We start from the raw sequence: 17,356 nt of genomic DNA on the forward strand, positions 1-17,356 counted from the left end.
ATATTAATTCACAATAATTGTGAATTAATTCTCTGAAACAGCCAACAAGAACAAGTTAACAGATGAGGAAACATTTGAAATGACCTGAAAATTAAGGAACATCCTACGACAGGGTTCTTTATGTAGCTTATTTATACTAGAGTTGTAAGATATCGAGGAGAACTTCAGCTGAAGATACCTGAAAGATCTGCAAAATGCAGATCTTAAAGATGCAGTATATACACACACTTTTAATGAAGCAACTAATACTAATAGTACAAGCAAGTAATGGTTCATTTGAACAAAAGAGCTTGTTGGAGGAGGACGACACCTTAGACATGATTAAGTGGCTTAAATACATAAAAGCATATAAACAGATAATCCAACCGTGGTACCAGCAACCAGCAGCAAAAGCAGAGACTAGGGGAGAAGGATGCATGTTGCAACACATAAGCTTCACTGCCAGAATTTGTATCCCCACTGACAAGTTAATAAAAAAAACAAAGAGAAGACAGCAATTATGGAACAAAAGAATTAGTAGCAGCAGATAATATATTTTAGCTGTACTAGCAAAAGTTATAATTGATTTTCTGTCAGTGGTTGTATAAGCTGCTATCTTTGCATTGAAAATAAATTTTCATTTTAAAGCATAATCACATGTTAAAATAGTTCTACTTGGCATTTTCTGCCAACAGGCTTGGTTTAGAAGCGGCCTGCAAGAGCCACCATTGCTCTGGCATGTCAACAAACTCTCTTCACTTGCTTAGAAATACTTAAGATTAGACAGCCCTATATTTGCTTACCATTTATTATGCTGTACAATCACATTGTTGAGGAAGAATCTTGTCTAAATGAAGAGTAACTTTGGAAGTAGAAAGGATCATGTATAAATTTTAAATACAAATCATATAAATACTAATCATAAACATTCCCTTTGGCACACCAAATACTGCAGGACACCTTTAACTCATCTACCTCTCACTGCCTATTTTTTCAATCATTACTAATTAAGAGGAGGCAGCTTCTCAAAAAATATCTACTTTCTTGCTCCATAACCCCCTCCCCACGCCCTCCCCAAACAGGATCATTTTCAAGATGCGAGTTTTCAGCAGACCTGTTTAGACAAGAAAAACACTAATTGGAACTCCAGAAGCAGCTCAACTGCTTTGATGACAACTGCAAGCGTAAACTTTAGCAATGTGGCTTTCTGACAATGAAACGATACCATGCAGATTAACCCTTCAACTGTTTACTTTTCAGATATAATTTTGATATCAGTTAACAATAAGATTAATCCAGGAGACGTGATAAAAAGTAAATGGGACTCAAAAACAATGACTGTGGAAAGTTACCTCTGTATTAGATGTATACAAGATATCTTAAAAATGGTTTTGAGAGGCACACAAAGAAGCACTGATTCGCATTCCTCCTGTGAGAGGGCCTGGCAAGACCCACTTGTGAAATGCCAACTAACACTTCGGCCAACACAATGTTCTCTGAAATCTATCTAGGCTGTCTTCTCGCACGCTTGGCCTGATTAGGGATGTTGCCCCAAGAAAAAGAGTACTTACATTTCAACTGGAGTTCTACTCACAGCTCAACACCACCTTTGAAAGATCTTTGCTCTTGTGTTCTCAAAATCAGGCTTGTTGCAATTTCCCCTGGTTTTCCCAAGAAAGATCTCCCTTGATACTTTAGTAAAAGTACAAAAAGGCAAAGTGGGGAAGTTCTCTTAAATCATCATCCAGGGTAACCTCAGGAGAAAACAAGAAATCTCTGCAATTGCTTCATAGAATCTATGGTTTATTTATTTCCACTGTACAAAAAAAATAAAATAAAAAATTTTAGCATGAACACTGAAAGTGAACCCTAGCACTGTCTTCATTTCTGAAATCTCATCTGCAGAAATGACAAAGCCACTTGGTCGGACACGTTCTACCAATGCAGGTTCTACCAGTGCCCAGAGACACTGTGGAATTTCCATCCCTGGAGATTTTCAAGATTCAGCTAGGTGAACCAATAGTTGACCTGATCTAGTCTTGCCAACAGCCCTGCTTCAAATGGGAGGATGGACTAGGTGAACTCCAGAGGTCCCATCCAACTCATTCTCTAATCAGAAATCAAATATGATTCAGAGTTGAGAACGGGAAGTACCCACTGCCACAGCAGACTTCCATTAACACCTACTTGACTAGAAAATTCAGAAAGCTGCAGCAGGCAGAGGGTTAACAGATGTGGTACCTGAAGAACAAATACACACAAGCCTCTTTCATGAGACCTGTCTACGAGGCACATACAAATCTGTCATAAGCAAAAGCATCACCTTTGCTGAACAACTGTCAAAATGGGAAAGCCAAAATGAAATAGAAGGGTCTGCATGTAAAAAAACCCAAAGTAGATAAGCCTGTCTTTGGCTTGAGGGGAGCTCAGTTTTATAGTGCTATTTTGGACAGAGCTATTAGATTTTGACTTAAAATACATCAAAAGAGTAAGGTATTTTTTGCTGCTTCTAGAACGCATTTGATTTTAACACTAAACATTGAATGTAACAATCAGCAAAAGAGCTCAACAATTTAGTGATTCAAGAAGTCTCAGGAGCTTGACACAGACTGACAGGCTCCAGCCAAGCTTGCCGTGTAATTATTTCATGTGTCTGCACTTTGTCTTCCATCACTGAAATGAACACCTAAAGGCAAGAACACAAAGGATACAGAATAATACATCACCATTCATTTATCAAAATGAATGCTGACAGTGGATAGTTAGAGCTTCCTATCAGGTCTTGCAAGTAGGAATGATATGGTCATTCATTTCTTTACAATATGTCACTCCTGGACTCTGAATTTTTGTAAAAAAAATTAAGCATTCTTGAACAACTGTCAATAAAAGACAAAAATCCAGACTCTTCACCTGCATGAAAGCTTCAGTGCTTTCTCTCGTGGCTTTGTACAAACATTACTCAAGTCGCTCTCAGCGCTCCTGCACAATTCCCAAATGACACAATTCCCAGAGTGCATGTGGGGAAACTGAGGCACAGAATAACTCAGCAAAATAAGAGTTTACTCTCGTAGCTTAATTCTGTAATATGTGCATCTTCAAGTGCTTTTAAACATAAGCACTACAGAACGAAAAGGCTGACCACTATTGCACAACTATACTGTGTGACAGATTGAAACAAAATCTTATAGGCAATAACGGAGCACACTGATCACACAAACTAGACATACAATGTAATCTTTATTTCACCTAATTCAAGGTGTCCAGGTAAATTTAGCAAAGATTAAACAAGTGATTCACTACCTTATCTCTGTGCCAAAGTACTACTTTCCTTCCTAAAATAGAACCTGTAAGAACAATCCTTAACAGTATGCTTACAACACAAGAAAAACATCACTTTAATGCAAAAATATCTGCAAAAATGTCTGTGCGGACACATATCAGTCACTCAGGTTAGAGGGCTTAATACCGGAGTCCCCTGGCCATGCCTTAGAGACAATACACAGAATCCCTCAGAGGCGGCGCGCAGCCACAGAAAAGAGTCAAAATTAAGCCGATGTTAACACGGTCTTCTCTGCCCACAGCGTGTTCGTCACTCGCTGCGTTACGGAAAAGCAGGAGTCTAAAATACTGAGGCAAACAATAAACAAACTAAAACACTGAGGCAGACCTACCTACATTTAATTAGCGATACGTGTTACGCTCTTGTTTTCCAAGTGCCGTAGACAAATCACAAAGAGGCTGGTATGACTCCGTCACGTAAAATCTGTATGGCAAAGAGGAAGTGCTTTGCAGAATTAAACCATAAGGAGCGAAAATAACCAAAGAGCAGCATCTCTGTAAGGGAATGAAAACCAAGACACTTCACAATGAAACTTCAGTTGCCCAATGTTAAAAACGGCATTCTGGAAATTCTGTTTCACACAGATCTAATGGTTGCATTTTATTTATTTGTTCCCTTGGGAGTTGGGAAAATGAGACAAGCAGAATAATTGTATCAAAATATTTCAAAAACTGTTACAAATGAAGATTATGTTTAAAGGAAAACTCTATGAAGTCATCAGCTAGGATCCGCCGCCCAAGCTTTTTCCATTTAACCATTCTCAGGGTTCCTTGCAAACACATGAATACCCAGAGAAAGCCCTCAAGCGAAATAAAAAAGTAATAAGAGTTATTTTTAATGTCAAGTAAAGAAAGCACAGCAAAGCAGTTCTGCTCTGTACCCGTTCTAGTTAGAAGGGGCATTTAATGGTCTTTCTCGAGCAGAGCCGCCTGGCCGGGTGACGAGAGCGGAACGCGGCTGCTCGGAGGTGGCGCGGCAGCACGGCCAGGCTCCCCGCGCGGGGCTGCAGGGCAAACTCCTGCCGCGGTCCTCAGCGGGGCAACAGCCACTCCAGCCCCCAAGGAAATCCCCTTCCGCAGATCGTTACTTCGGAGAACTTTCCTTTTCTACTGAGTTACTGTCCAAACTACAAACGACTTTCTAATTGCCTGTATGTTCAGGCAAGTCTTAGATAACACAGTGTTTTTACTGTGATACATCTTGAGTTTCCTTCTCCTTAGCAGTACATATTTGACATCTGAAAGTACGTTTATTCCCCTCACTGTATAGCTGTGCAAGTTTTTCTCTTAAATACCAAAATGTTACTTGGAAGGATGCAGAGGTACAAAAATGAATTCATTAATAAATGTTACGCAACGTGTTTATATTGCATCATATTACACAGGATGATTAGGCAGTAATGCTGTTCTTGCAAAGCCACCAAAAATGGAAACCTTCTCCCTCTGCCTTAATTAGATTCCACTTTTTGCTTGTCATCCTTAATGATGCAATATACACCCAATGCACACGGAAAAACTTGCTATAATATATTTTTTGTAATTTGCCAAGCAGCAGTTTTAATTCATTCTTTTTAGAGTGATCGTCTGCTCCAGTTTAACAGCCTCTAAAACTCCCCTGCAAATACTCAAACTAAAAAAAAAGAAAAAAGGAAAAAAAGGTTAAAGCAAGCATAAGATAAAATCACAGCTTTAGCAAGAGCCTTAATATCATTAAGTTTGTACAAATTTCCTCTCTTACATAGCTTGTTCTTCAATGTCCAATTAGTCCAACCACTAGTAGTGCGTATTCCATTTTTTGGACTTAGAAACAAGCAGTTAAACTAGTATTTGCAGTCTTTAATTACACATTAAAATCTTCATCCTTAACTTACTTTTTACTGGAAGTACAGGGATTTCCTACAGTGCAATATTAGTGTTCTGCTCTAAATGCTGTAAGGGCATTTTTTAACAGTAGGGACTGTGGAACAACTTTTAATTAATTGTCGCCTTTTAATAGCACGGCTCTCGCACAAACATTACCTTTAAGGCAAACATACATCAAAGACCCAGAAATTTGCTCTTTTACAACAGAGCCGCAATTCCCAGTAACACTAATGTTCACTAAGGGCTACACACTGCTCTGGATCTGGGCATATTCTGGAAAATGCACATGCAGATGGAGGAGGGTATGTGGCCCAAAGTTTCCAAAGAGATACGGCTTTTTCGTCTCCCAGCTATGAAGTGTTCCAGCTAATCTTCAGCAAAGTAGATGGGAATTATTTCAGATCACTGTGCTCAGTCACACAGGGCTGCACATCACACTCAGTGCAATCCTATTTGTGGGATTAGTTTGTGGAATATGACACCAAAACATCAACAGCGATCAGTAATCTGCTCAAATGACTATCACCTACTTAATAACAAAAACCAAAGGCCTCTTCTGGCTAATGTCTTCAACATGAAAGATGCGTTCATGGAGGTATTCACTACGAGGACATTTGAGCTAAGGCCGTCAGGCTATAATAGCTCATAACACTATGTGAGCTTCTATACGCTATAAAGGAATAGTAAAATCTTAATTCCACAGTGTTTGTTTAGAATATTTCCTGAAAAGTGATTTAAATAATATTTTTTTCCTTAGTGTTAAAATATGCCGTGCAGTTCTACAACATCACTGATAGGCATTGCAGTAATTTACTGGAGCTAAGGCAATATCCAAGACACTCATCTCTTGTATTTGTTGTATTTGTACAGACGGACATTATCATCTCATTAGTGAATATCATATGGAGCATTTGGTTTTAGTCAAAACCTTTTCTGTGGATAATCTGCGCTGATCAATGCCTGCTGGTTTTTTGCACTTACTTCGTATGAAAATATGCAGCTGTATAATACTTTATGGAATGAAACGAAATTCAGCAAATAACTACAGCCAAAAAAAAAAAAAAAAGGAAAAAAGCATTGTTCTGTTGTAACAAAGTAAAGGAGATTATTACAGAGACCCCTGCTGTCAGATATATCAACACATTAGGAGATTAGATCAAGATTAAAATTTTTAAAAGAATCATATTCCTGCTGCTGCACAGAACAGCAAAGCTGCTGGCTCAGTAGAGTTATTGAGCGTTAACAGGCACAGGAAGAGCAGCTGATACAAACTTTTCCACACTCAGTGTAAGTCAGACCCAAGAGCAGCAGCAAGCGGAGTCAGCCCAGATGTTCACCAGATCTCTGGCAGCTCGGTCAGCTTTCGTGAAAGTCACTTTATGACCCACCTACAGGCTCCGGCAGCAGGGCTACGTGCTCAAAGCACAGAAGTGCTTCCTTTTCCCACCACTCTTTATGTAACACGTACTGGGACTAAATCTGCTAAAACATACTAGACTAAATTAAGGACCTGCTCTGTCTTACCAGTATAAAGGTCCAGCTCAGATCCTACCCCAACTCCAAGTCACAGAGCTCTGCCTGGGACCCAAACGCTTCCGCCTGCTGCATCTTTGGCCTCTAATTAAGTTGCAAACCCCGTGCGTGGCTTCAAAGCTCAATGGGACCAACAACCCTAGTGAAGAGCAGTGAAAACAAAGCAGACAGATAAACTAACAGCACTGTATCTTAAAACTTACCTCTTACCAACTCTGAAATGAAAAGTTCAGCTGGATTACCCACCCCCCCCTTTTTTTTTTTTGAGCATACCTTGGTAAAGTATCTTTGGTAAAATGCTAAGATGACTATCTAATGTTATATTCCCATTAAGTTATTGGACTTGGTCTCACTGGAGTTACCTAATAAAACTTCTCAAGAATCAAAACAGTATACGGATTTTTCTTCCTTTTGAATTATTGAGTGCTAAACAGCTAATACCCCTTAACTGAAAGAACCAGATCACCATTACATTGAATATGCGGAGTGCACATCTTTGGTATTTCAACAAAACGCACAAGAGAGACGACAAAGCGATGGCAGGCTCGAAGCCACGCGGTGCCTGTGAACCGCGGACTGCCGAGTCCCGTGAAACGGGCCCGCTGCCGCTCTCGTTGGCATCGCACAGTAACCTCCGCAGACATGGGCCATAAAAACAAACACACCAAAAAATTTTCTCTTCAAAAGTGTGGAATCGCCTTTCATCTATACGACAAGGAGCAGTTAACTATCTTGTGTAACTTTTTAGACCCAGAAAGAACAAAGTGATGCCCACGTGCACAGCTGTTTTCTTGATAAAACTCAGCTTGAAAAAGCTTAATGACGTGTTCTGACCTCACATCAACAGGATGTGATTTCACCCTCACAATTTATAGCATAATATGGGTTCAACCACGGCACACGCTCCCAGGCTATGGAATCTGAAAGTCCCAGCTACTGAACCTGAAAAGAACCAGATCAGCTCAGAACTGTCTTATTAAATATTCTCATTTAGCTTAAGGGTAACTTATATTACAGTTTCTCATACTGTCATGGTGGAGTATTTTGTAAAAATTGAGACAACCAGATTTCTTAAGTCTCAGTGGAGGGGAAAGATGGTTGAGAAGAAAACAAAGAAATTTGGATTACACAATTAAAATGTGCCCTAAAATGTAAGTTTAATACTGTATTTCAGGAAACTAAAGTACCCGTGTGACTCACTAAAACTGAAACACAGGTGCACTATTTCTTTAACAGGGTCCAGCCCCATTTGCCTAAAACAATTTGTCTAGAAACAATTCTTGTCATCTTTGTTTGGCAGGCAGAAGGGAAACCTGAAGAAAAATCCAAACCAAAACAAAACATGGGCTGTATCTTAAAATAACTTGAAACTATCATACTTTCAATAGCTGCTGAAATTCATTAAGATTTGAATTTTTCAGCACTTATCTTCTTGCAACGAAGCTGTCAAAATAGTGGTTTCCAGTTTGCTCATTATTCTTTATTATATTCTACACAGTCTGAATAATTCACTCGGGGACCTTGCTATTCTCTGAAACAGCGTTGTAGGCGGCAGTTTGAATAGGTTCATATTGTTCTGTGGTTTTTCTTTAAAGGAGCAAAATACTATTCAGTATTTGTATTCCCTTGAAAACACTCTGAAAGAATACATACCATGTACTAGTATATTATTAGCATTAGTTATACTATACCCCTCTAGCACCACAATATTTAAGAAACAGCAGAAATACTAAACTGACACACACAGCATGATTTCGGTAATTAGAAACAGATCTTTCTCCAGCTCATGGGCAAATGCCCACAAAATCAGCTATTTAATTATTATTTTTTTAAGTTATTTTAACACAACGCTTTTCACCAGAGATTACTAAGAACTTGTATCCTACCTAGCTGGGGGGGGGAGACATTTTGGGCCTTCTGTCCAAAATTACAGAGCTTATTACAAAGCAAGACAACAAAGTATTTAACAAACACTTACTCTGTATAATAAAAATATCTACATAGGCAGAAAAAAAAAGAAAGAAAAAAAAAGAAAAGACCCAGTAGGCTAGAATTCTTTAGTTGAAAGTAAGAGTTATTTAACATGGTAAAGTACAATATAGAAAGTCTATTTAAAACATTCTATTTAGTCTGATCAAGTGAAATATTAGTGACTTGGGTATCAAAAGATCTTTAAAGATGTACAAACAAACTCTGAACACACTAAAAATCAATATACCAGTTAAGGTTAAAATTAATCTCACTGTATGCCAATACGCTGCAATTTACACTAAAATAGCTTCACAAAACATCTGAGGAACGGATGTTTGTTAATTTACCAAAAATAAAAAGAAAACAGTACAACAGTGTGATCCAAACTGTGCTCAAGATACCAAATACTAAAATAAATGTTGTATCTACACAGTGCATGGCTGTGAGATTAATAAAGCTATTCATGTAAATATTATTGTCTTACACTGTAAGGAACCAATTTTTAATCTTTTTTCTTTAAAGCAAAAGGATTAATTTATGGAGCAAAAGGGTCATATATTTGAGCAATATGTTCTTTTACAGTTCCTGCTGCACTCTTGCAAAAGTCAAGCTAAAGGAATACCAGGAGAAACTTAAACATGAACAGGGATATTAAATGAGCTTCTAGTATTGAAAGTTATTGGAAACTGATCTCTTCCTTATTAATACAATTCCCCATCATGTACAAAAAGATATCTCCATGTTCCAGAATGCAAACAGAGTTTTAATCTTTAATTATATTCTCAACTTCAGCCCTTCTGGAGAGAAGTATAGGTGTGGGCCTGAGGATTATTCCTTTATTATATTATCATCTCTGTGGTATTTAATGAATATTGATACTTAATACTGCCTTGCCAGTAGGGGGAAAGCAGAATTTTAGGACTGCACAAAGAACTTTCCATGACTTTTCTCAAAAAGCAAGGAAAACAGCCAGGCACTTTGCTCTGTTACTCCTGAATACTTTTAAGAACAGGCCCAAGTGTTACAGGGCCTGTAACAGGCTCATAATACTGGTAAGATTGTGCAAATGTGTATATTAAATAACCACATTCTCCATAGCCGACGCACCAGGTGTCATACTTAACTGGAACCTCAAATTCTTGGACTCAAAGTATGAATCCCTGGCTGGGATTTCAGACCTCTATAATACAATGAGGTCAGACTAGATAAATATTATTTAAATATATGGTGTAAAAGTGGCTTAAGCATGCTTTGCCATTATCTGCAGAATAATCTGCCTCTTTCTTTCATTAGGAAAATCCTGAACCTAGGAAGTAATCAGATGCAGTTTATAAAACAAAATGCTGAAAAAAACCTTTCCTTCAAAAACTCTTGGCAAAGGGTTCATCAGGATTTTTTTCATAGTGTAAAAATGATAATTTACACCAGTTAAGTTCCAGATAATTTATTCTGGCACATCTGATCACTGGGTGTATGGTTTATATATACACATACCTTTCAGTTAGCAGTTAAAAATAGTAACTTATTTTAGAATACTATATCACTGACTATTTAATATAAAATTCTTTCCTCAAGACTGAAACTGGTGCATCTTGAAAAAAGCTCTTCAGCAAATACAATAGAACCTTGTAATGCTACTTATATGAAAGAGTCATTAGAACTGACAGGGTGTTAATACTACAAAAAAAGCAACATTTTGACCATTCATGTATTGAACCAAGCTATGGTAAATGCAGAGTTTGGGATATCTATAAATTTATTTCCAAATCCACATGAACAGATGTCTACTGAGCCAGTAAATTAAGCTTTTAAAGGAGGCTGCTCACTAAAGAGCTGCTTCTCACTAGAGCAGCTCCAAAGGTTGGAGGCATTCATGAACTTCTTTTGAATACATCCATCTTCTCTGGAAGAAGGATGTAGGAGGGGAAATGGAAGTTTTGTATAATAAACTCTGGAAGCTATTTTGACAAAAAATTGGCTATTAATCCAGGCACTTAAACAGCCAGATAGATGGAAGAAGGCAGTGCCAAACTCAGCATTCTGTCAAATGACAGGTGGGACTAGAACTGTGGTAGGTGGCACCTAGTAAGTGAACCAAAATGGTCTCATGCCCACTAAATAATTTTAGGGTATAGGTTATATGGTTTATGTTTAAAATAAATAGCTTTCTACGTTCTACAGTTAACATTTCATTGCAGCTAAGCTAAGAATGCTTTTCTTTTTCTGATTAAGAAACTTCAGCCTGATTATATTGACAAAATATCAACTGTTCTTTGCGTTATAAAATCCTATGCAACATTTCTCAGAATGAAGAGTTTTGATTGGGGATTTTCTTGCTAACAATCCTAATAAGATAATTTCTCACTTCCTTAGGAAAAGCAAGAAAGGCTTTGCTGGAATTTCAAAATCTACCTTAGTCCCCTAACCAGAGGGGGACAGATAGGAAGATGATCTCCTTTGGTATGTGTCCAAGTGTGTAGCACAGGGACACTTGTGACAATAGACTATTAATGATGTAGGACTGTCCAGATTTCCCAAACACACTCTCTTCCAGGCTGGAATTTGCCATGAAGCCCTATTCCAGGTACTACACAGTGGACAAACCTCTATTTCTGCCAAGGGCTCTCCAAACAGGAGCATGAGAGGCCCATTTAAAGGCCCAAGTTTCCTTCGAGATTATAGAGGAAAAACTTGAAAGAAAAGAAATCCTAGAAGGTCCCACCTAACAAACCAGCTTGTTATCATCTTCTGTAACTGCTAACCAAAGGATTGATTAAAATCAGTGATAACTAGCCGTTATTTAGCAATTTTCATCAGTAAATGCAAGCGCTTTACAAATGGAAGTATCACTTCTGCTTTACAGGTGAAGAAACTGAGCTAGAAAGCCAAAGAGATCTCCTCAGTGTCACCCAGCACAAGGGGCAGAAATAAAACCTAGCCCTCCAAGTCTACGCCCAGCACTCTATCCTCAGCTTTTTGCTGCTCATTTGCCTATAACTGTATTATGGACAGCACTGTCTTTATTTTTAAAGGAAGAGTTATTTTGGTCTACTCTCAGCAACAGAGTTCAAATTCAGAGATTTCTACTCAAGCTATCACAATATTTTCATTGTCAGGTTAGGGAATACATCAGAGCACAAGAGATTTACAGGACAAATTGAAGTGCCCTGAAACAAAAAAACTACTCATTTTTACTCAACGTTCCCTACACATTGAGCCTGAAGTCAAACATGAACCAGACTTCTATTGTTTAATGCTTTTATATCCCCCAAACTACAAAAGTCACAGCAAACGACCCTAAAAGGAACCACAGGGCAAGAGTCTCAGCAACTATGAGGAAGGTCTTGCTCTTGTCACTTCTTCCCAGTCAAGGGAAGATAAACAAATAATCTGGGAGCACTGAGAAAGCCCCATGCAACAGAGCTATCAAGGTCGCAGGCTTTTCAACTGAGACCCCTAAAATTCCCCATTAATCCTAAGAGACTCTCCCTGTGTGTGCCAATGAGTACAACCATAAGAGCTCAAGTCAGCCTCCTGCGGTTTCTCTTCTCTCTTCCTCATCATCTCTCGGTGCTCCACGGCTGCCATTTCTCAGCTCTGCAGTGACATACAGAGCCCGTTACGCTGTCAGCGGGGCGCCGCGCCGGCACGGGCTGCCTCCCTCCGGCTCGCCGCTTGTGCCATCCCTGCTCCGTTGGCCACGGCGCATGGTCCCTGGGGCTTCACGGAGCCAATGGCACAAATGGGTAGTTGCTTTCAAGACATGGTGCCAAACAAAATAATACAAGATTAACTGTGTCTATTACTATGTTTCAAGAGAAGAAAAAAGAAAATGTAAGAGCCATTGTTCCTTGGCTGTTTTTTAAGGACCAAAAGAAGCCATTCTGGTTTTCAGAAGTGTTGCCTGTATACGCTTTCCCAGGCACTGGGAAGGAGCTGACAGCTTTCAGCACTTCAGCAAACACCGCGCCGAGCGCCTTTAACAGAAGGAAGGAAGCAGAAGCCAGATGAGAGGCATGCGAGGGAATGCATCTATTAGCGGGTACAGGGAGAGAGAAGACAGAAGGGGGGACGGAGAAAGAAAGGAGAGAAAGAAGCCAGCAGTTAGTCATTTTCTCATACAGATACATTTGGCTAGAAATGAGACACATATCAATCTAGTATGCCTTTCTCCACCTTCAGAGCCAGTGAAAACCAACACTGAAAAGCAAACATGAACACCAAAGGCCTCTTCAAAACTGAGATACAGCAAAATCTGGCGAGAGATGCCACCTGACGCTTTATAGCCTGTCTCAATTCAGCAACTCTGAGAAGCCTTCAGACAAGAACAGCGAGAAAAGGAAGATTATACTGATAGTGGTTGCACAGGACAGAGACCTTTCATTTTTTAAAAAAATACTTGTTATTCAAAATTGCTGCCAATGTTTCAAACATCTACTGGTAACAAACTAGAGCTTCTCACTTCCAAGGTGCATCATTTCAAATGAGTGGCCTACCAGAAAAATCAGCCTGAGCCTCCAGGACGGACTGAGAAAGAATGGAAGGTGAATGATTACCCATAGCAAGTGTTACCTATGCTGTTTCTTTAAGAAACAGGGAAACAAAAATTAAATTATCCAGTAACATACTCTCTTATCCTACCTGTAACTGACTTAAGACATGTTTAAACACCAAAGTATCCATATGCAGAATCTGCAAAAAATAGTTTTTAGAAGAATCTTTGCCCAAATCATCATCTATGTCAGATCCTGAGCAGACGTGCGTTTCCTGCATTCCTTTGCTGGCTGAAAAGGATTACTGCAGTGGTGCTACTTGCCCCTATTTGCTATCCTAAAACACCATTTTGGTTCATAGCCAGTTTCATCTACTTAAGTTTAAGAAAAGCTCCAGATAATACAAGATTTAATAGATACTTGATTCATAACACACTGACACTCAACCCAAAGACTCACCATGAAACTTAATACTTTTGATAACATAAATCAAAACAAAAAAAAAAGATGAAATATTTATCCCTTCCCCACAAATTAATCAATAAAACTAACCCCCCCACACACCCTGAATTGCCATGGGAAAATTAATATTGAATTAGGAAGATTCTGCTTACTACCTAAAATGCCCTTTCAAGGAGATATGTACTTCTGTACCTGGATGTTTTTTCCTTTTGCATAAGGAATAAAAATAAAATAAATAAAAATCACAGAATGATTCTTCATTATTTGCATGAAACTACAGCACAGCTGAGATATTAAAAAATCCATTTGGCATACTTTTTTTTTAAAAATACTTTCCATTAGTCTGTTTTCATAAATCTTCTCATAATCTGCTACTGTCCTGCACTGGAGACATGATACCGAGCTCAACAGGTATTTGATTTGACTTGATATAACTATTATTCTCTTTTAAAGACACACCAAGATAATGAGTAATGACAAAAATGGAAAGGTCAAAGGGAAGACAGAGAGGCAGAAACCAGGGACAGATAAAGTCCCAGCTCAGTATGAGCACAGTTTCCCTGTGAATAATGCTGACATTAGCAATAAGATACTGAACATTAATACAAAGACTAGCTAGTTTAGTTAGCATGCTAAAGCTTCATTCTTCTAGGTAAATGCGCCATTGAATGAAATGGGAAAATCTGCAGATAAAAAGACACACAAAACTTTTAAATGTGTATATTACACATCTCCATATTATGATTTATAGAGATGCACCTCTTTAGAGTTTTAAATTTGACATAGAGTATATAGGTACAGACATCTCTATGCAAAAAAATGGAGGCTAGTTCCTTCTCTCTCATTATATGTATTTCTAACAACTGGAGATGCCATGATAAAAAAAAATATTTTAAGACCTCTAAATAAAAACTCTGACAACTGGCACTATGGCACTCTAGTTATGAACTTCAAATAGAAAACTCCATTTTAAGCTCCAAATAAACTTGACACTCCAATAAAGAAAAACAATTACATTAATTAGCCAACATTTGTCACAACTTACCACTGCAGCTTCACAGAACAATATCGGGTTTCCAAACCTGTGGTTCTGCTAAAGCTGCCCTTTTAATTATTCTTCTACTAGTAACATATTGGTAAATGAGGGAGCATTTTATGAATTCTTGAATTAGCAGCTTTTTAAAGTTAACATACAAGGGGAAAGCTCTGTTGATTGTGATCTGATCTCATTTTGGAAAAGAGTCCAGACTTCCTTTGGTTCCTTCATCAGCTTAGGCCTGTGGACTCTGGTGACAACAGGGACTTTTATTAGTACAACTATGAAGTTTTTGGTAGCAGTGTTTATACATCAATGACTCTCGTTCCGTGAAAAAAGCAGGCAGTGTCCACAAACTGCAAGGATGTTCAATACAATGAATAGTTACTTAGCGCTTCATTTTCTACATAATAACCTTTTTCTTATATGTAACTAAATATTTTAGGCATTTTATTAATTTATAAGCTTAGTTGTGGGCATCTGTTTTTGGCATCAGTACACAGACTGCCTAAAGTGTTGATAGCCTGTGTCCTTAAACAGTTTGTAAGTGTCCTTATAATTGCTCGTCACCTGTAAAAGAGGTTTAGATCTGATGCAAAATTAACATATGGTGAACAGATGGACTCAGAACAGACATTTGTCAAGAAAGTACTCACAAAGACTTTGGCTTCAGCCTTTTAGGACCTTCAGAAAAGTCCTACTTGAAGCTTCAAGTCATACTAATGAAGGAAACATCTTGCCTCAATGACAATTGCGAGTTGTGAAAGTTTACAGAGTCACCTACAAAGAAGGATCCTTGCAACTTTTCTGTTGTCAAGAGTCCCTTCATAAAGGGGAGAAATAAAATATTGTTTCCACAGACTACTCCACAAGCCCAAACAACCTGAATGTTCATCTTTCTAAAGTAAAAATGTAAGCAAGAAGTTATTACCGATTTTTTTTTTTAATTAAAACAATTAAAATAAAAAGTTCAAGAAAAATCCCACCTACGACACAAACTCTTCAAAATATTCCATTACTTACTGAGGAGGTAAGACAAGAGTTGTAGGCTGAGCTTTTGGTCTGCGTTTTGCAGATACTCCCATCTGGTTGGCCGAACGTTTCAAAGACTGCTGATTCAAAAGGCCAGATGCTAGCCCCGCATGGTACTGCAACTAGATAATAAAAAAATATACACATTAAAATACTCCCCACTGTAGTACTCATGCCACACCTCTACCATCTGTACACACACACTTGATTAAAATGACAGCCAGTCAGTTAATGCATGGTATTTCATATATTGCTTGGATGGGAGATGACACCAACCAATACATATAGAAGAGTCTGCTGTGAAACAGAAGTTAAATAGAAATTATGCCACAGGGCGAATAAGAAGATGAATCAAAAGACTTCCTCAAGTCACTAATTCTTCTGAAACTGGGACTTGCTTTTACATGTTAAAACTGTTTCTCCTCTCTGAGGATCAAGCTTTACTTTCTTTTGTTATCGACAAGTTACCACGCTGGTCTTACAAGAGGCTTCCCTCCCTAGAGGGGCTCATAGCCAACACCACATCCAGAGAGGAGCACGGCTGGAAGAAGACGAGAGGAAGAAATGTGTAATCCCTTCACTCCGTAAGCAGACTTCGTAGAAATAATTCTCATCTTTCTCCTCGAACATAAAAATGCAAACATTCACAAAGAAGTTTCTGGCGCTTTATAAAGAAAACCCTAGGTCTTTAAAATAGCTGCTAGCACCTCGCTCAAAAGTGTTGCGACTGAAAGATTCACGTTCAGTAGCTTCCTCCTCTACCCTTTTATTTTACTTGCCAATGAAAGATAAATTCATGAAGGACAGGCATGAAGCTGTGAGATTTTGAGTGAGTTCTCACTGCCTGTAGGTTTAAGAACTGCCACAGTGCTGTGTCTGCCCTGAAACCAGCCTCAAGTGCAACAAATTACAAGTTCACCCCTAAACGGCTTCAACCCACTTTCTTAGTCCCCCCTTTTGAAGAGGGGGGAGAAGAAGAAAAAAAGCTCAAGGTTCAGTGATAGACAAATGCAGTTCTTTTCATTACTCTACTGCCACATCAATGTTTTTGTTAAAACCTCTAAAGATTTGTTCTGGAAAAGGTTAACAGTTTTACAAGTTAACAAAACTAATCCCATGACCCCTACAGAGAAAAGGTTCCCGTTAGGAAACTACGGCTTACAAACGTTCAGAAAATAAAGTTGTCTTTCACGTAGCTATTCCACCGAGGACAGACTGAAAATGCAGGCAAGAAAGCTAGGTAGAACGATCTACTCCAAAATGGCTATAAAAATGAGTGAAGCTATCCAGTGAGCCAGTCTGACTCAAACGTCAACGCTCGCAGCACCTGCAAGGCTTAGAGGGCTCCCGATTTCCTGGGCTGCTTCACCGCGTGCCCCGGAGAGCGGCACGGCGGGCAGAGGCACAGCGCTCTCAGCGAGCGGAGCCGCGCGCAGCCGGGGAGGCGAGGGTCCCCGCGCCGCCCCAACGGCTCCTCTTACACCAAGGGATTTCGCTCAGACTTGTCTCCTACCGGTTTCTGAAATGAAAAAAAAAATCAATGGGAGCAGTGGACGGCGCGCGTTTGAAAGGCAATGTTTCAAAGCGCCAGGGCTTAGCTTTCAATCTGCACTGCCAGAATCCGCAGCGAGTGCAATACGCAGCGAGC

General features: G+C 39.0%; 1 protein-coding gene across 2 annotated transcripts in view; it reads right to left on the reverse strand.

The window, feature by feature from the left end:
• MED27 (mediator complex subunit 27) overlaps positions 1-17,356 on the reverse strand; it is a 101,137-nt gene that overhangs the window by 46,752 nt on the left and 37,029 nt on the right. For both annotated transcript variants that reach the window (XR_003252900.1, XM_026062003.1), the window contains exon 3: positions 15,700-15,830. Coding sequence is in view for 1 of the 2 variants with exons in the window: in XM_026062003.1 (XP_025917788.1) it covers positions 15,700-15,830 (131 nt within the window). In the remaining variant the exon portion in view is untranslated. The remainder of the gene's footprint in view (positions 1-15,699; positions 15,831-17,356) is intronic.

The sequence above is a fragment of the Apteryx rowi genome, unplaced genomic scaffold, assembly GCF_003343035.1.
Source record: "Apteryx rowi isolate R43461 unplaced genomic scaffold, aptRow1 scaffold_19, whole genome shotgun sequence".
In the NCBI taxonomy this organism is placed as follows: domain Eukaryota; kingdom Metazoa; phylum Chordata; class Aves; order Apterygiformes; family Apterygidae; genus Apteryx; species Apteryx rowi.